Here is a 20882-nt window from a genome sequence, read left to right on the forward strand (position 1 = left end):
TATAGGGTACAGGGCCAATTAATACTGTAGTATGTGATAACACCTTGTACTTCGGTAAGAGGTACATTATTAAAAATAAACAAATAACAAACCTTAAACTGTATTATAGAAAGCAGGAAGAGAACAAATGTAACAGTTAGTGATTGTAAAAGTACCAGATGGAGGGGTAGGATTTAATAAGCTTTGCTTCTTCCTACTCCTTTTGGACATGTGGAACTGTGAACTGATTATGGGATGCACTCAATTGTAATCTGATGCATGTTCAAATGTAAAACCATTACCATTACCATTACCATTACCATTTCCATTACCATTTCCATTTCCATTTCCATTTGTCACTGATGAAAGCTAAACTTAGGAGTGTGTTTTGACCGGATCGCCATCCCTGTCATCTGAACCAGACAATTTGGTAGGTGGGATTCAGTCGGACAAAGTAGTTATTCAGATGCTTTGCTCCAAAAATTCAAGCAAACCAAAACTGAGAGACATTACTGTCTTTTCTTACTAGTCAGATGTAGACTACCTTTTAATTGCCTTTAAATAGATGCACTTCATTGGAGATCTTGTACAAATTTCCCTGTTGGTCATGTTTGACGACATGCTAACAACACAAATGCAAAACCCAAAAGGTGCTCGACAAGTCAGCGCTTTCGCCATTTGTACTTCCTGCAATTATGTCACCGCTAAGGCACACCTAGCACAGCGACGGTTCTGAGACCACCACTCAGCCGAAACCCCATATCTGAGAAACCAATCTTCAGTTGAATTTCAAATGGTCTGTGAAAATATGAAGTATTCGCAACCGAACTGAACTATGTACTGACAATGACAAAATCCCTGTGGTACTAACACAGATCCAGGTAAACCTCATTTTGATAGGGCAATCCTGTTCTGTAGCATGCTAGCACTTTGTTACCCAAAACGGAACTGTTGTTTCTTTATAAAGCATTTGATCAACAACCTCAGCAGAGGCAGTGGTGTCTATCCAAAAGCTAACAAGGGACGCCAAAACTAACAAGAAATGATTTCATTATTTTGCAAAGGGCTTCGATGAGCGGCCAAATACAGCCAGCAGGACAGACACAAAGACACACACAGTTGTAGACACTCACACAGCGCTATAGCGATAGTGTTGACCAAAGCAAGCAGTGGAAATAAACACAGACATCTCCCATACTCTTAGTTGGGAGATGCTGGCAATTGTTCAGGGATTCGAAGAAGCGTAACGACCCCTTTCATGGCGACCTTGGCAAATGAGCTGGTTCCCGTTCAACCGAGTATTGGGTGGGAAACTTACCGTGTCAGAGTTATTGAAGGTTAGTGACTGCGTAATTAAATCGTAAAATATTATGTTTGGCACCATTATAGGCTCCGGGAGCGGTGTGGCTTTATGACCGCCACACATTGTCTTGTAAGCCCAGTATCACGTGCAGGACATTTAACATGAACGGCCTAACCCACACAGATACGCAACAAGAAAATACAGCCTACAATAGCAGCAGCAAAGACAAGAAGGCAGCGGTAAAAGGACAACGGGCGCTGGTGACATCCTTCATCATGCCGCTAGCTCTGTGGCAGCTGAAACGATCAAAAAGGGAGGGGCCTGTGGGAGTCCAATTATTTTCTGGCCTGAGTTTATGAGCCTTCTGAGAGCTGTATTTTCTCATAAATGTGGCTGTTATGAGTTGAGAAACCTTTTCAGGTAGCATCATGGTGTCCAAAGCACCCTAAGCTTTCATTTTTACAGCCACCTTGAGGGTTGTTCGTTGCACTATTCACTTAATGATGGTAGTCCATCTATTCTTTTAAAAATAGATTCAATGAATTGTATTAATTGTCAGTCACACGGGATATTTTTCAAAGCTGAATAAGTAATGTTCTTGAACAGATTCTACAACAATACATAGAGTTCTTGCATGTTTTTTTTTTTAATCTCGCTGAGCAAACAGTGCCCCTAGAGCACGTGTCGAAGTCAATGTAAAAATGTATCTGCCATATAATGTAATTGTTTGTTTTATGGACTGAGCACCACCTGTCCCCTAAACAATTAGATTACTAGAGCAGAGGCAACAAAAGACCTCGTCTCTATTCATCATAAAGGCAGAGTGATAACTGTTATTGTTTTCCAATTAAACCTCCAAATTGATGCCCCGTCTTTGGGGGGAACAACAAATAGCCATAACTAGGATTTCGATTTATCTTAATGAATGAATCCAGATATAACATTTCTTGGTTGCACGGCGGACGAGCGGTTAGCACACAGGCCTCACAGCTAGGAGACCCGAGTTCAATTCCACCCTCGGCCATCTCTGTGTGGAGTTTGCATGTTCTCCCCGTGCATGCGTGGGTTTTCTCCGGGTACTCCGGTTTCCTCCCACATTCCAAAAACATGCTAGGTTAATTGGTGACTCCAAATTGTCCATAGGTATGAATGTGAGTGTGAATGGTTGTTTGTCTATATATGCCCTGTGATTGGTCTCGCGACCAGTCCAGGGTGTACTCCGCCTCTTGCCCAAAGACAGCTGGGATAGGCTCCAGCACCCCCGCAACCCTCGTGAGGATAAGCGGTAGAAAATGAATGAATAACATTTCTTTTCAATCTGAGGCAAGAAAATTTTATAAAGTTCTTCATAAAGAAGGACAACATATCCAATGTCATACATGGCAAGAGACAACACATTTCCTTACCAATACACAATCTGGATCAGATCAAGATGAAAACTGGTTTGGTTTGGAAGCTTCAGCCATTGCATAGGCAGAGGAAATAGTTTAATAAATTATTATTCATTCATTCAAATTTAGATTGAGTGGGAATTCTAATGTAATTCAAATTACATTACATTTACCACTCGTATGTAGCCGAACATGCTACCTGTTACTTTCTATTCACATTGGTGTCAAATCTGGATCCAATCCAAAATATTTTGACCATTCACATGCACATTTAATTAAACTGGAGAAAAACAAAACAAAACAAATAACATTCGACAACAACATACGTGTCTGAACATGTTAAATATAAATTTCCATGTTATATTTTTAATTTAGTTTGGTTTGACATAACAGCTTCTGACCTCGCACACCAATGACTAGACAACAGAGGTGTGGATTAAGTGACGTGACTCGGGCCCGAATTACAACTTTGATGACTTTGGACTCAACTTGACAGTATCATCAAAAACTGTAAACTTTACTTGAACTTTGGCATCCTTGACTTGGACTTTAGTCCGATGACTTGAAAATACATGAGATTTTCAGTGAATGTGTTTAGTAAACTATTCGAAGTAGTCAACAAACATGCCCACTATTATATCGTTTTTCGCAAGAGCAAATTCATTCAATCATTCATTTTCTACCGCTTTTTCCTCACGAGGGTCGCGGGGGGTGCTGCAGCCTATTCCAGCTGTCTTCGGGCGAGAGGCGGGGTACACCCTGGACTGGTCGCCAGCCAATCACAGGGCACATATAGACAAACAACCATTCACACTCAAATTCATACCTATGGACAATTTGGAGTCGCCAATTAACCTAGCATGTTTTTGGAATGTGGGAGGAACTCCACAAACTCCACACAGAGATGGCCGAGGGTGGAATTGAACCCTGGTCTCCTAGCTGTGAGGTCTGCGCGCTAACCACTCGACTGCCGCAAGAGCAAATTTTCCCACAAAATCTGCCTCTTTGAATGCATCTATTAGCGTCCAGTCAGTTTTAAGAACAAACAACGGTGTGACTTACATTAATGTGAGTGCCAGATTGCTGCTAGAAAGTTATGCGCACACGCATCCAAAGTTCATTGGTTCAAATAAACGTCTTCAGAAGTTTATTTGTTCTTGTACTTGTACTTTGATGATACAGTATAATCAATGCAGACAAAGCTACCTGTAACAAGTGCATGAAGGTGGTTTTGCTGTGATAATTATGACAATTTATTGCTTGGTTATCATTTTATTTTTTATTATTTAAATTAAGTATTTCAATTACTGTCCAACTTGCATGCCATACAATTCCATTAAAATACATTGCTTTTGGACAAAATCAGTATATTTTCCTCTCTTTGAAGTAACAACATAGTACTGGTATCAAATGAAAAAAAAAAAAAACATTACCCAACTGTGCAATTCCACATTCACAGCCTTGCACATATTTTTTTGTGACATAGCTACACGAAGTCAGCTACTATTACGGGTTTACGGGGCATTTAATGTATGTTAGAAAGATAAATCATACAATTCATGTGGAAAAACACACCTTCTTTTGCACTTATATGACATTTGAATGTGTCTTTAGTTAGTATATTGGCTAAAACAATCGTCATACTTATTTGTAAGTCAATGTCAGTCGAAATGAATGGAATATTCAAACTAGATGGCTCAACCGACTTGGCAATCGTGTCTTTAAAGCTTTAAAACACATTTAATTGTTTTCGATATGCAAACGTGTGTAGTGGAATTCCAAAATATGGCTGGTGACGTAACGACTGTGTGTGTGTGTGTGGATATATATCTGTGTGCGTGTGTGTGTGTGAGAACCTGCTACTGGCTGCTTCATCCACAGCCGCAGTCAGTCAGTCAGTCAGTCAGGCGGTCGGTTCCACTGGTGAGTGGAAAAAGTCTCCTTTACAACACGAAACTCTGGAAAACAAAAAGTGCGGACATGTTAGATTAATCGACAAGCTAGCTTTTAGCGGAGAGGTGCGCGAGGCGAGGATTTGTGGGCTGCACGTGGAACGAAGCGTCGTTTTCAACACATAAACTGGTAAGTAAATACCACCAATGAATGTGTCTTTGCGCGTATGTGGTAGTAAACGAGTTCTGATAAGTGTTTTTGCAGTCTTTTTTTCAGTATATTGTTAGGAAAGACAGCTGTTGTTTCCTCCTCGCCACTTTTGTATTGGAACAAGTGTGCGCGTGCAGGTAGACTAGTGCGCACGAGACCACTGTTTTGCTAACCAACTAATTGTACACCTTTCAAACTACGAATTGAACAATATCTAACGCATTTTATATGTAATTATATTGCGTGAATATTCTTAACATGACACCTGACATAGTTTACCTCTAAGTCGCCCCCAGCCTTGCACAGAGTTGGTATGATCCTGCTGATTAACATAACATGCATGTTTAGTATGCTAGCTGTGTTAATGTAACATATTTAAGGCTGAAACTGACATTCAGGTCAAATGTTTTATATGAATGTTTAAATATGCAAGAGAAATATCACTCAGTTAGTTGTAGCTGTGTATGTATTTGAAAAATGAGTGTATATGGAAGTGTTAAAGGGGACCTGTTATGCTTTTTCCACTTTTCTGGATAATGAGGTTTGCGCATTTGGAAGTGAGCCCTGAAGGGAGTTTGTGATGGTTCAAAAAGCTTGATTTCAAAAGGCGTGGTAAAATCGCCCCTTGTGATGTCACAGAAGGGCGGATTTCCTTATTTGTTTTTTAGTTAGGGAGCACTTTGAGCGTGTGACCGATCACAGCGGAGTTGGCGGGCCGGTGGAATAAATTAAAACAGACCGTTTTGGTGGTAAGCACAAATCAAGGAAATATAGGTGGAATAGGTGCAGATTCTGCAAAATCTAAAACGTTTTCTGTTATTGTGTGTAGATGCTCTATAGGAGACAATACAAAGGGTCGAAAAATGAACATAATTGGTTCACTTTAAGGCTTGTTTAAGTCTTAATAATGCATATATATTTGTTGATATTATCACTAAAAATGTTCTACAAGGTAGGCTAAAATATTCGGGTGACTTCCCCGAACCCTTGGTTATTTTGTATTGGGCTAATTGTCACTTTCTCAATGGCTTGATTCATGCTTGTTTCACTAAATTCAAGTTGGATATGTTTTAGTCATTATCTTGTGTACAGTCCATGTTGATATTTCATACATACATACATTCGTTTTGTACATATGAAGTTGAAGGACTTTTCCTATTTGGAATTTCTAAAGTCTGACCTCCTAAGTATCAAGTAGTTTCAAGTAACCAGAAAAAATACATCCCCCACGCAAGTGATAATTCTGCAAGCTGACATCGAGCAACTTTTCCTAGCTGGATAACATTGTACTTTTCTGGAATGTATGTTTTCATTTGTTTGTCGGTAAGATTAGGTAAAAACTACCTACTAGGATCTCCTTTCATTTTCCTTAATTGCTCAGTAAATATTGCATGACTCCTAACAACAAGGATATGCAAGCTGATTATGCCTTTTATTGTATTTAATTTGGTGCTGATCCAAACTAGCTTCAACTAGCTTCAACACTTACTCTAAACGTGTGTATCAGTAGACCAGTAACTGCATCTGCATGTACTGCAGGTCTGCGAAAGGCCGACTTCTTTGGTTGTTATTAGCCTTGAGGCTTCTAATCTTAACCATGTTCCATGCTTACGACGCTGACTATAGTAACCCACTTATGATAAAATATTGCCTCTTCCCCCTGGCAGCAGTTCAGGGGCAGGGCTTAATTTGCTCTGCTACGCCATAAAAGATAAGCTTACACCGTATCTTGCTCCATATTTCTTCCGTCCAATTGCATTGAACATAATGTCAACCACAGAGCTGGCTTTGCAGTTGTGTTTACCACCTTAACTTATCCCCTCCCCCCCACAGAAAAAAAAATGATTTTAGGTTTTATTTTTTTGCTTTTGAATTCCTCACTTATTGGTCTGTTGTCTTACCAAATGTATTGCCATGGGTTACAGTTTCAACAAATATTGAGCTCAGTTTGGTGGCTGGCATCAAGATTATTGATTCATGGCAAGGTAACGCCTTGCTGGCATTATGTAACATTTGCTAGTTGCCAAGTCACCCTAGAAAACTGACCACTGTCCATATTTTCTTTAATATTTATAAGTTTTATAAAACAGTTGCAAGTTCTGCTGTCAAACATGCTTAAGCATAATAGACTTGAGATTGAGAAACATGGTTGTAAACTTTATAAGGATGTGCAAATTTGGTTTTCTGACCAATGCAGATCATTAGATACCGTTCTATCTTTAACATTGGACATGATGTATAAATGGAAATTACGCGGATTAGACCAGATTTTTTTTTGCAATCAGGACTAGATGCATCTCTTTAAGCGGTCTCAGTTACTATGCATCTGGATTCAAAAGATCATCATCATTATTACATCATTTTAGTGTGCAAAGAACTACAGAGTCAACTGCTGATGACGCCATAGATGGCGGGACAACGACAGTAACAACATGCTAAGGGATGTTTTGTGGGGAAAAAAAACCCCAAGACATCAGGTATACAGTTGGACTCGCACAGTGTACTAGTAAAACTACAAGACGCTCTGCATATTGTATGCTAACTGGAAAATGTATACAAACCGAGGCAACATTTTGACCTAGGTTAAACTGAAAATTATGCTAACCCAGGTTCTTTATATGTCAAAATCCTTGTCTGTTAATTGTGTTTTCTTGTAGATTAAGCTTTAGAATGACCAGCAGATCAGAAATGACAACCCTAAAGGCAGAAACACAACAGACATCTTTAATGTTTGTTTCCCTTTCTTCATACAAAGGTTTTATTGGTGAATATCCTTTCCCCGTCTGGAAAAAAATGGCAGGTAGTACTTTGCAGGCGAAGTTACAACAGAAACCCATTTGTTTGCCTTGCTGGGCTGAAGTTTATACTGTTTCCAGTGACGTCACACACCGCAAACAGTGTGGTTTTGGCTCAAGGTCGTGCTGCTTCTTCTTTTTTTCCCCCCCAAGATCCCTGGATGCTTGGCAGTCTCAAACACTAAACAAACGAGAAAGAAGTGTGGTGTCACCGTGTCAACAAAGTGAACCATGCAAAATGAAGGGTACTAGTTTAACCGATCAAGCCTGATGATTTCTGCTGTTTTCAAAAGAAAAGCTTTTGGAGCTATTTTGCACTGGATTGAATCCTTTCCCAGTTTGGATAAGCAATCCTACTTTTGCGCTTGTTTTTCCATTTTCTACCAATGAAATTGAGATGTCTTTTCTGCCAAACAACAAAAAAAGCTTAATGTTTTTCCAGCCTCAAAGTGGAGCAACTGCACAGTGAGATTCCCCAAGTGATGATTTGGAATTATGCACTGTAAAGCTGCTAAAAGTATTGTCAGCCTCTCGCATTGATGCAGTCTCTTGTATAATACCAGCGAGAGTTCTTTCTCGGCATGAATTGGAATGTGTAGGTGCACAAAAGAAGGTTTCATGCAGCTATTTCCCCACTCATAAAATGTGGCTGCTACGAAGACTGTAGTGTGATGCAACATTGGAACAGGATGGACACCACAGACATGTACTGTAGATCCAACCGTGACATTATGGGATGTACTGTAGTGTATATATTCCCCCATGTGTGCATGTGGCCATGTTGGCTCTATGACATATCCCACAGAAGCCCTCAAAAGATGCTTGGGATGTAAAATCCAAAGCAGTGAGTCATTATGAAAGAGATTCATCAGACATCTTTTTACCACAGTTTATACATTTCACATATATAAACAGCTCACTACTGTATTTTTAAGTTCATGTGCCACACAGAATTGCCACAGGAGCGTCTGTCCTGTGTGTCAGCCCTACTATCAATCAAACGGGCTGCCTTGCATTAGAGTCTGGTTTAATGTAGCTTGGCCTATGTTTGGTGTTTGTTGAAGCCCCTTTTACACAGAGATCCTGTTGAAAAACAGTTGTTTCTGTCTGCCAAATATTTCATACCTAACACAAAACTCGGGCACTGTCAACATCAGGCATCAAGTTATGCAGGTACATACAGCCGCAATATCCAACTTCGCCTGGTACTGTGTTAAAGGCACAAGCAGGTAAATGCTGCATCTACTTTAATGTAGAAAAGAGGAACATACTGTGCATTCCCTTGTACACAGACGCCGTCCTACAATTAGGGAAGGGGTAGGTCCGAGCCAATATTGGATAGCAGCATAATTCACATTTATCGTAAATTGTCCATACCAAAGATTTCCAGTCCATGCATCTGGTAATGGTAATGGTAATTGTTTTATTTCATTTGAACATGCATCAGATTACAATTGAGTGCATCACATAATCAGTTCACAGTTCCACATGTCCAAAAGGAGTAGGAAGAAGCAAAGCTTATTAAATCCTACCCCTCCATCTGGTACTTTTACAATCACTAACTGTTACATTTGTTCACTTCCTGCTTTCCATAATACAGTTTAAGGTTTGTTTGTTTTTTTTAATAATGCACCTCGTACCGAAGTAGGAGGTGATATGAGCATCCAATGCCATAATGGGTACCATAGTAAGTGTCAATATAGTGATATATATAGCACATCATGACTGGTTCAAGACTCTTCATCCTTGTATTTAGCAAACATCAACTGCTTGTATTGTTTCTTGAATTGGCTCGTCGTTGTGCATTGTTTGAGGTCCTTACTCAATCCATTCCATAGTTTGATTCCACATACTGAAATGCGATGGCTAGCATAACGTAGTCCTAGCATAGAAGTGTTTCAAATGTACTTCTTCCCTGAGATCATATTTCTCCTCTCTTGTAGAGAAGTATTGGATGACATTTTTAGGTAATTGGTTGTTTTCAGCCTTATGTATTATTTTAGCTGTTTGAAGATGAACTATATCAGCAAGTTTAAGTATTTGTGATTTTAGAAATAAGGAGTTAGTATGTTTTCTGTAGGCGGCATTATGAATTATCCTTACTGACCTTTTTTGCAGTACATTTAGCGAGTGAAGATTGCTTTTATAGTTATTACCCCATCTGTACTTTAATGTTGTCAGAAAAACGTAGCATCAAGAATATCAGCAAAAGTAGCCAAAAGCACATCAGTGAACATAGCTGTCTCCACATATGCACTGCAGCCGCCATCCTCAGCGCTCCGCCAAATGCATTCAAGGCCACACACAAAAAAAGGAAAGAGAGCCCTGGTATTGGAATTGTATCGGTATCGATAGATGTCCAAATTCAAATATCAGGATTGGGTCGGAAGTGGAAAAATGTGGATTGGTGCATCCCTAGTTAGTTAGACACACCAGGAGTCCCGAAAAGTCCAGACTTTTACAGGATATGTGAAAGAGGCTAAAGCTTTCTCCGTTCCAAAAATCAGTGGATTAGTTTGTAAACTTTGTGGGGTTGGGTCCCATGCTAAAAAAGATTTTCACAATGCACCCGTTTGGCGCTCTCAGAAATGCCAGCTGTTGCTTTTTATCCTGGTGCATAAAAACGTGTCTGCACAGCCAAGTGAAGTCAACTTTGAAAAAAACAAGGTCTCTGGAGAAGAATCGAGCACAACCAGCACTGAGCCATCGCCCAGCTCGGCAGTTAACGAAGTGCTTTTCTCCTTGGAAATGGGGTGATAATCAGCCGTGAAATTTATGTACGTTGCTTCACTGCCGTTGCAGCAACACGGCTCCTTCTTCCAGTGCGCTTACATAAGACAGCTCCCAGTCAAAGCATAAGCTAGGCATCAGAGCTGGCTACATCTCCCTGCCCGGAGGCTCCTTGTCTGCTCCTTCCTCCCACTTTGGTCTTCTTCCCTCACCATCCACTCATGCTTCAGTGGGTCACCTGAGGGGGGGTGGGGATATACACTGATCTTTGCCTGGTGACAGCTTGCGGGTAGATGTGGGCTGCCTCCCTTCTCAGCTGGAGGACTGTGGATAGGAAGGAGAGATTAGGGCTTCCACTGAGAACATCTCTGCAGGGCTGAAAGTGAGTTTTACTTATACCTTCACCAAAGTAGTAATGGTGTCGTAGCCATTTGTTTGGTTGGAAAACTGCTTTGTCATTTTTCCACAAAACGTTGTGGAGGAACCACCCTCTAGGTGTTGCCATGTGGAAAGCCTCTCAGTTTGGATCTCCTTGTCTTACCATTAACTTTGGACGCCATCAGGACGCTCTCGTGCAAATTCCAAAAGTGCAATTTTGTGGCTTTGAAGGCATTTTTTGTTCTAAAAAGCCTTCTCTCCCATGCCTGTTTAATGGTTATTGGGCTACACTGGGGCAGCATCGATAACAACCTTCATTTAGACTGAGGACCATCCCACGTCTTGACGGACAGCCAATTGGATCCTCCGGCTCAGGGTCTACCACTTCATAACCCTGCTCCATAATAACCCCTAGGATGTGCTAAGAAATTGAAATTGACTGTTTTACTCTGTCCAACCTGTGTTCAAAGAAAGAAAGCTTTTTTTTTTGCTTTTGCCATCAAGAGATCACGACAGTGTGAATACATGATAGACATTGACTTTGAATCCACATTTTTGCCAAGATTTTGGCTTTTACGTTAGAACCGTAGCGCTTCAGCAAGTTTGTCGGCTAGTCCAGCTGCATGCAGGGCCATGTTCACGAAACCAGTGTGAAATGATTAAAATGCATTTCGTTTGCTGGTAGGGAATCAGGAAGTCCAACCACTTGTGCCTGATTGTGACGTCTTTAGGAATTGTAAACAAATGTGGTTTTCCCTTACGGGTCACTGCTATTGCCATTGCAACTTATTTGGCTTACAGCAATTGCACATGTAAGGAAGTCCGCTCCTCTGTGACATCACAAAGGGACAGTTTTACCACGCCTTCTGAAACCAAGCATTTTGAGCCATCCTAAACTTGTTTCAGGGCTCACTTTCAAACCTCTTTGGCATCGTTTAATACGAGAATATATAACATTCTAGCTACATGTATAGGTTGGAAAACTGGAAAAAGCACAATTTATGTTTTTATTGTGTTACCTTGATTTCGACTGTTATTTATTTTTAAAAAATGGTCTCTTTTTATTTAAGAGTTGCTAAACTTGATGCCAACTAGTAGAATAGGCACTGTGTATAATGTTATAATGCTATTAAATCATCCATCCATCCATTTTCTACTGCTTATCCTTGCGGGGGTGCTGGAGCCTATCCCAGCTGTCTTCGGGCAAGAGGCGGGGTACACCCTGGACTGGTTGCCAGCCAATCACAGGGCACATATAGACAAACAACCATTCACACTCACATTCATACCTATGGACAATTTGGAGTGGCCAATTAACCTAGCATGTTTTTGGAATGTGGGATGAATCCGGAGTACCTGGAGAAAACCCACGCATTCATGGGGAGAACATGCAAACTCTACACAGAAATGGCCGAGATGAACTCGGGTCACCTTGCTGTGAGGTCTGCGTGCTAACCACTCGACCACCATGCAGCCCGCTATTAAATCAATGAACAGAAATATGAATGGGTCCTATAATGGTCTTTATTGCCATATTGAGCTGTAGTGTGAATCATTCAAAATACGGGTCAATGTTTTGGCAATATTTAATATTGATGCAAGTTTTCTGTCCTTTTACACATGTTTTTTTTTTTTTGCACAGCTTGGTTTGCACCCAAAGCAAGTATTTTAAATTTTTTTGTCTGTTTATTAATTCTTTGAATTTTTGTTTCTGTTTAATTGTTAGATTTTGTCCCACTTACCCCTTTTCCAAAACATTTACAATATACAATTTCATTTAAATGTAATGTCTGTTTTCCAGCTTCATTCACATTGCTCTTTAGCCAAGCAAAAATGTATATATTTTTTCCGATTACTTGATTAATGGACAAAAATTTCACTGGAATACTCAATTACTCAAATATAAAAAATACATGCAGCCCTATTATAAACGAGGAATGCCTGTACTGTATATAGTAGATATTTGTAAGCTTGCTAAACTCAGGCATTTGTGTGTATATATAATATACCATTTCTGGTGCTGAACTGATGTTTGGGTTGGTCACTGGTCCAGACACAGTCTCAAGTTCTTGTTAAATTATTAAATAATTAAAAATTTAAAATTACAACATTTTTAACTATAATGATGAAAATTGTAATATTAATGATGATTATAATGATGGTAATAATGATAAAGATTATAACAATAATGATAATAATAATAATAATATTACAATGATAATAATAACAGGGGAAACAAGACAGTGGCATGAACAGCATTATATCCTGCAAAAAGGGGTAGGCATTTATAAGCTTTTGCTTCAGCCTACTCCTTTTGGGCTTGGGATCAGATAGTTGAATACAAATGTAAATAATGGAAAGTTATATTTTCATTGATGTAAGAAATGCACTGTAATGTTTCACACATTTGCCCAAATAAAGGGGAAAAAAAAAAAGAACCAAACAGGGATGGTTCAACCTTGGCTTGGTTTTGCCATCGTCTAAATCTTCACTGTTGTTCTAAAGCTAATGTGCTTTGTATGTAAATGAGGAAGAATAAAGATTGCACACTCCATGTGTGTAGGTTGGCTGACTAAGAATCTATTTGTACAGTTCTATGCTCCTCAACAATGAGAATGTAAATCTTAAACGGTCGCTAGCTATAGGCTTCCAGAAGCTTGGAAACATATTGGTTCCATTTCCAGGCTGAGCATGCACGATACAGCGGAGTTGTCACTGGTACAGATCGCTATCGCTTTGCAACGTATGCTAAACGGGCCTCGTGTTATTGCATTTTTCATTTCCGAGCCAAATACGAGCTGTTCGAATTCAACATATGACATTTCTCCCAGAAATGCTCTTTAGTCGGGCGCCAGACCTTTTTATGTTCCACCGAGTTCCCTTTGGGCTGACGTAATCCCTACACAACAATGACCTCCAGCCAACAATGGCCTCCTTCCCAGTCCCACTTACATTATCAAGTGGACAAGTTTGTGGATTATTTACTGCTGAACTGTACCCTGTTTTTGTGTCTCGTTTTTTGCTCCCCTTGGCCTCAGCATATTACCTTTTTTGAAAGCTTGCAGCAAGTGACAAAAGTTGGTAGTTTTAAGGTCTGTTGTTTATTAGCTGACTTTTGGACTTTTTCTCGCCATACAGTAGTTCATCCACTGGTTATGATTCACAAATTGATTCCTCGGCTGGAGTTTGTTTGCGTGCGTCTCTCCAGTGTGCTTCTCATCAAATGCAGTTTTCCTGAGAACATTTGGACCTTATTAAACCACTTCTTCGATGCACAGGCATCCACTTAGAGTGAGTGAACTCGAGGGCCACTCGGCACTCTGACTTGAAGTATCTCCATTCAGCCCCAAACAAACAATGTCACTCGTGGGTTAACTGGTAAAAGCAGTGTGGGTGTTTTGTGTATTTGTCAGACATATAAATCACTATACCGATATCCCGCAAAAAAAGCAACTCCAATTTTAGCTGACAGTTCAATGCAAAAAGATTCGATTTTAAACACTGGTTAGTTGGGACATATGGCAAGGTAGCACTGTATATGACGATAAAAACAATACCTGTACTGCTCCAGTCTCTGGCAGGCGTGATAACTCGGCGTCAGTAGATACAAATAAATTTGGTCTTTGTGCAAGAGCCATCTGCCAGGGCTTTGAAACTAACTTTACCAATCTAAATACTTTTTTCTTTCTCCATTTCTGATCAATAATTGTTCCAGCTTGTGGCTACAGAATTACTGTGCTTCAATCAAACTACAGTGTGGGCGCACATTAATCGCACGTCAAAAAAAAAAAAAATCCAGCCGTCAAAGGAAACCCCTGTTAACTTTGACAGCCCGACAATTTTTATTTATTGTGTGTAATTAATGATGAATTATCGTCTCAGACGCATGGTGCGGCAGTGGTTGGCATGTAGGCCACAGTCGGGAGATCGGGAAGATGTGGGTTCGATTCCGGGTGGGTGTACCCTGCCTCTCGCCCCAAGTCAGCTGGGATAGGCTTTTCAGTATACCCCCGCGAGCCGAGTGAGGCTAAGCGGTATAGAAAATGGATGGAAGAATGCATGGATTATCGTCCCAGGCCTAGTGCCCACAAGACTTTTTTTTTTTTTTTTTTTTCTCTGAATGAGAAATCTTGTCATGTTTTAATCTTGCCAGATCTTGTGACACTCCTAATTTATAAATATGTGTTTTGCTTTTATTGTTGTTTGCTCACTTTTAGTTTCTCCCACAGCATCCATTAAAATGGACACTTGAAGCATGACGCCATCACACCCCCTTGTACTTTGAACTTTCACTTTGTGTTCTGTTTTGGTTTCTACTATACAAGGTTGCAGTTGTCATTTCTAACCGGCAGGAGCAAAGATTTAATTATGACTCTGCGCACTGTGACTGTGCTGTGAGCTTTGGCTTTGCATTGCTATGAATTTTTCATTTCTTTTTTATTATACCAATTTTAATTGGCAAGAGCATTGATTTCAGTACATGACACATCTACGTTGCCCTGCGGGGATCAGAACCGCCTCTTCCAAGCATGCCTGGTCCAAGGAAGTAATGCTTTAAGTACAGATCAGAGCAGTCACACTCGTCTAAAGAAAAGAAGCAAAAGACGGTGGTACTTGAAATATGTTTGCGGTGTCTAACTCCAGAAAAGGAGCTTCATCCATCATCATTCATCATGTGCCCATCCTCTCTCTCTCTCTCTCTCTCTCACTCTCTTCTGCCCACTCAGTTAAGAACGTACCTCGTTGCCGCCTCTCGGAACCAGCCGGTCCTGCTTGTTGCCCGAGATGAGTGCCAAAGCAGCCATCCACAAGGAGGTCTTTGTACCCCACGACGAGAAGATGCTGGCAGCCGTGCAGGTGAAGCGGAAGACCAAGAAGAAGATCCCGTTCCTGGCAACCGGTGGCCAGGGGGACTACTTGACCTTCATCTGCCTCTCAGGTAACTAACCCGGTACCATATTTCAAAACGTCTGACTGAATTCCCACCTCGATGTTCCCTATGATGAGCATGTTTCCTCTGCTGCTCTAAATCAGTTAACGGCTGAGCTGCAGGTCAATCCTGATTACATTTACTCAGAAATTGAATAATTGTTTCTCCACAAACGAGGGTTTAATTTCTGTTTCATTGCCTATTAACTGAATTAGTCACGCGTGGCGGCGTAATACAAGAGTCCGCCAATCTGCGCAGGGAAGCGACAGATCAATGAAATGTGAAGTCTAAATGGAAATCAGGCGTCAGGAGTTCGCATCACAGCATTCGGCGGTTTGGTGTTTAATTACCACTTGTTGGATTTAGTTCTCATTACTGCAACAGAAAGGCCAGAAGGCCATGCAATTAAGAGTTGACATAAATTCATCTCATAATTACTAAACCGGCTGCACGGCGATAGAGTGGTTAGCGCACAGGCCTCACAGCTAGGAGACCTGAGTTTAATTCCATCCTTGGCCATCCCTGTGTGGAGTTTGCATGTTCTCCCTGTGCAATTTCCAATTTCCTCCCACATTCCAAAAACATGATAGGTTAATTGGTGACTCCAAATTGTCCATAGCCCGAAGACAGCTGGGATAGGCTCCAGCACCCCAGCGACCCTCTTGAGAATAAGCAGTAGAAAATGAATGAATGAATAAATACTAAACAGCTATTGTAGGAGTGTCAATAAAAAAATATAAAAAACTTTTGTCGTTTTCATGACAGGCAGTGTAATACATTGTTAAGCATTGGAATTGAAGTGGTTTTCTGGTATTTAATCAAAGTGAAGAATCTCAATCATATATTATAGTATACGTATATATTTTTTTTATGTTGCCATTGATGGCGACATCACAGCTCCTGAAGCAGATCACTCCAGAATAGGAACATTCAGTCTGCTTGATCTGCACAACGTAATTGAATGTCTGCCTTGACATTTGAGGATAACGAGTGCTAAAACACAATGCCAAATTGACATTGACTTTTTAACGACTTTACATCTACAAAGGGCACTTCCTAGAATTTTTGATAGCGCTGTATCCAAGAAACAGTCCTTTTGAGTGAGTGGAGAAGAAGCTCATGGCTATCTTTTCATATTATGAATGTCCCTGGCTATATATTTATAAGAGTATATACCAGGGGTTGGCAACCTTTACTATGAAAAGAGCCATTTCACCCACTTGCCCACTAAAGAAAAATAGCCTGGAGCCGCAAAACGTTGTATGTTTAAAACAACATTGGAGGGAAAAAAAAAGACGAGTTGGAGTACTCTTGCTAGTACTGGAGATAAACTTTTGTTTTTAAATGAGCTCTAATTTATTTTTTAGAATCGTCAAATAACTCATTAATAATAATTAATAACTCAAATAACTCAAAGTATTACTCATTTCCCTTCATGTTAACCTGTCAGAGAGAACTGGATAGCATCCTGTCTGCTCATTCAGTCACCAGTCAGAACTCAGTCAGGATGCATTCATGGTCTCACACAAAGTTGGATTTTTGTAAACTCATAACAAAGACGTGCATTTTCACCACACGGGTGCTAAAAAATATTCAAGCATTGCAAAGGGAGCCGCAACAAAGAGGCTGGAGAGCCACATGCGGCTCTGGAGCCGCGGGTTGCTGACCCCTGGTATATACAGTAATAAGTCCTACCGGCTGCCATTCAAATGTGAACGATGGCCTTGCAATAACTGGAATCGACAACGTTTCTTGAGATTTGCGGTCCAGATCTTTGCGATCTTTTTGCTTCCGCTGGAGTGTATCAAGTTTTTGGTTGCAGAGAGATTACTTCATCCCAGTCAGCCTATGACCAACCTGCGTTGGAGATTTTTGTCTTTTCTCTGTACTGTTCACATTGTTAGTCTGACAAGAGTGTACGTTTCAAAACATGCACCCCTACTGTCTGGGCCATTATTAACATTTACACCACAGGGCGGCGCTGCTGTTAAACCCCAAATTTTGGTACGCACTTTCAGGAGATTGAGAAATAAATGTAAAATAGCCTGATAGCCTGCTTTTCATGTAGGGTTTTAGTTAACTCATTTACTACCAAAGACGTATTTGTCATTTACGTTTTTTTTTGTGCAGGAGGCAAAAAGAGGTGATGATGCATCTGCACAATAGAAGAGATCATGTTTAGTGCAGTTTTAAGCCGTAAAAACGACCACCAGGTGGCAGAAGTGCATTTTATAAAAGCTCGACATGCATCTTTCCGATGTAATCAAGCACTCCACAGCAAGCAGGAAGTTGAAATTGAAGGCGTGTCGCAAGGTTATGCATTGAAGGTAAATTCAATATGTGCACGTGCGTACACACAATTTAATCCCAAATGTGAAAACTGTAAATAGGTTATGGTGATATATTTGTAAAATATATTTGTCTAATCTTTTGGTAGGTACCATGTTTATATGTAGAACACTATTATACTACAATATTCTGTGTGCCTTGAAATTCGGTCAAAATAGTCAAAAATAGCCCTTAGAGGGGTGTTTTGAAAAATGTCTGGGTTGGAATTAGTTAAAAATGTGAAAACACTAGAAAGAAAAACATTCTGAAATACACAGTGTTTGGTTTTAGTAACTCTTGGCCATTTTGATTTTGTAAAAATAGCTCTCACAAGTAGAATGTTGAAGGCTATTGGTATCATATAGACCAGGGGTGCTCATTAAGTCGATCGCGATCTACCGGTCGATCGCGGAGGTGGTACTGGTCGATCGCTGGTCGATCGCGGCGTGACATTAAAAAAATATCATCCCAGCATCAATGCCGTCACTTGATTGATATACAGGGCAGCCATTCAGATGACAACTGAATGTTGCCCTTCGGGCGACCAATCAAATCAAACAACGTCTCTAAGTGCAGCAGAACTTACGATGTCAGCCTATCATCCATCCCCGTTACTTGATTGACATACAGGACAACCAGTCAGATGACAACTGAATTTTGACCTTTAGGTCACCGCTCATGCGTAAACAACGATGCAAAGTGCTAAGCTAGTCGGCGAATTGCGTTAGATTTTAAGCCCTCGCTAAAGTTTATGGTCACTAAAATGAGTGAAGGAGCTGGACCAAGTAAAAAGGCAAAAACATATCACTTCCATACGGACATGGAATATTATACGGATATTATGATACGGATATTATCCATGACTGATAAACATTTGGAAGTGTGCTTGAGGCTGGCTATCAGCAGCTACTGTCCGGACTATGCATCCCTGGCTGGTTCAATTCAGTGCAAGTCATCAAAGTAAACTCAGGTAATTACAAAAAATGTTAATAGTTAATTATGTGTGTTTTGCAATATTGGCTCATTTGGTTATGTAAGGTACATCAACATACATTGTACGTACAAATAATCCTCAATACATTTGAAAATGTTTTGCATTTTTGTAGTGGGTAGATCATTTTGACTCGGTCATTTTAAAAGTATCTCGCATGCTGAAAAAGTGTGAGCACCCCTGGTATAGACAATAGCATGTAGTGTTTTTCCTGCATTACCACTTGTGATGACTGTGTATACATGTTTGCATAATGTCCGTTCACTATATTTAGCCTCGGCTGCCTTTCAATACAACAGTCAAAGGAGTCTCATCACATTGTTCTGGAGGTCTGCCCATGAATAGTGATTGAAGACTGTACTGTTAGAGAAATTCAAAGCTATGTGGATGTGGAGCCATTCACTTCATGTGTAAGTCCTTAAGGTCATTGCATGTGCAAAGAGTGACCATTCAGTCTGCGTACATTCAAGATGCATGACTGTGGAATGCCTATGTGCATGCACTGTACAGTACAGTATGTAACGCTGGGAATGGGGGTTGGGATTCTGTCAGACTTTCAGTAGCACAAAGTGGAGACCCTCGGGCCATACAGTGGCTGTGTCATGCAATGCATGGTATGCCACAGCTGGAAGCCAACAGTGGGAGGAGGCAGACACAAGCATGGACGTGGTGCCAGGATAAAAGACCCGACTGTCACTGAAGCGCTTCTCCAAAATGTTATCCATCCATCCATTGTCTATCCAGCGTATCCTCATTACGGTATGCTGGAGCCTATCCCAGCTGTCTTTGGGTGATGGGCAGGATACACCCCGCACTGGTCGCCAGCCAATCACAGGGCACATAGTATAGACCAGGGGTGCTCACACTTTTTCAGCATGCGAGCTACTTTTAAAATGACCGAGTCAAAATGATCTACCCACTACAAAAATGCAAAACATCTATTTATTTTCAAATGTATTGAGGATTATTTGTACGTACAATGTATGTTGATGTACCTTACATAACCAAATGAGCCAATATTGCAAAACACACATAATTAACTATTAACATTTTTTGTAATTACCTGAGTTTACTTTGATGACTTGCACTGAATTGAACCAGCCAGGGATGCATAGTCCGGACAGTAGCTGCTGATAGCCAGCCTCAAGCACACTTCCAAATGTTTATCAGTCATGGATAATATCCGTATCATAATATCCGTATAATATTCCATATCCGTATGGAAGTGATATGTTTTTTGCCTTTTTACTTGGTCCAGTTTTTGCCTTTTTACTTGGTCCAGCTCCTTCACTCATTTTAGTGACCATAAACTTTAGCGAGGGCTTAAAATCTGACGCAATTCGCCGACTAGCTTAGCACTTTGCATCGTTGTTTACGCATGAGCGGTGACCTAAAGGTCAAAATTCAGGTGTCATCAGACTGGTTGTCCTGTATGTCAATCAAGTAACAGGGATGGATGATAGGCTGACATCGTAAGTTCTGCTGCACTTAGAGACGTTGTTTGACTTGATTGGTCACCCGAAGGGCAACATTCAGTTGTCATCTGAATGGCTGCCCTGTATACCAAGTGACGGCATTGACGCTGGGATGATATTTTTTTAATGTCACGCCGCGATCGACCAGTACCACCTCCGCGATCGACCGGTAGATCGCGATCGACTTAATGAGCACCCCTTGTATAGACAAACAACCATTCACACCTATGGACAATTTGGATTCGCCAATGAACCTAACCTTGGGATGTGGGAGTAAACCCAAGTATCCCGAGGTTATCTTGTTTTTAAAAGTAGACTTTCAGCCTGAAACCAGTTTACTGGCATGCAGACTACAAAACAATACCTTTACAGTCACACATCTGCTCAAAACATTATTTTAGTCATCCAAGTTTGTTGACACTAACACTGATGCCTTTCATCTTCATTGTATTCCTCCATTCAGGAAGTTGTGGTCTGTA

General features: G+C 40.6%; 1 protein-coding gene across 2 annotated transcripts in view; it reads left to right on the forward strand.

The window, feature by feature from the left end:
• Positions 1 to 4509: 4509 nt before the first annotated feature.
• Positions 4510 to 20882, forward strand: part of stxbp6 (syntaxin binding protein 6 (amisyn)) — a 65381-nt gene continuing 49008 nt past the window's right edge. The window contains exons 1-2 of one of the 2 annotated variants that reach the window (XM_058090332.1): positions 4510 to 4755; positions 15407 to 15618. In XM_058090332.1, the coding sequence (XP_057946315.1) occupies positions 15465 to 15618 (154 nt within the window). In that variant the 5' untranslated portion in view covers positions 4510 to 4755; positions 15407 to 15464. The remainder of the gene's footprint in view (positions 4756 to 15406; positions 15619 to 20882) is intronic. The other variant, XM_058090331.1, reaches the window with a different exon arrangement.

Source organism: Doryrhamphus excisus, chromosome 13 (assembly GCF_030265055.1).
Source record: "Doryrhamphus excisus isolate RoL2022-K1 chromosome 13, RoL_Dexc_1.0, whole genome shotgun sequence".
In the NCBI taxonomy this organism is placed as follows: domain Eukaryota; kingdom Metazoa; phylum Chordata; class Actinopteri; order Syngnathiformes; family Syngnathidae; genus Doryrhamphus; species Doryrhamphus excisus.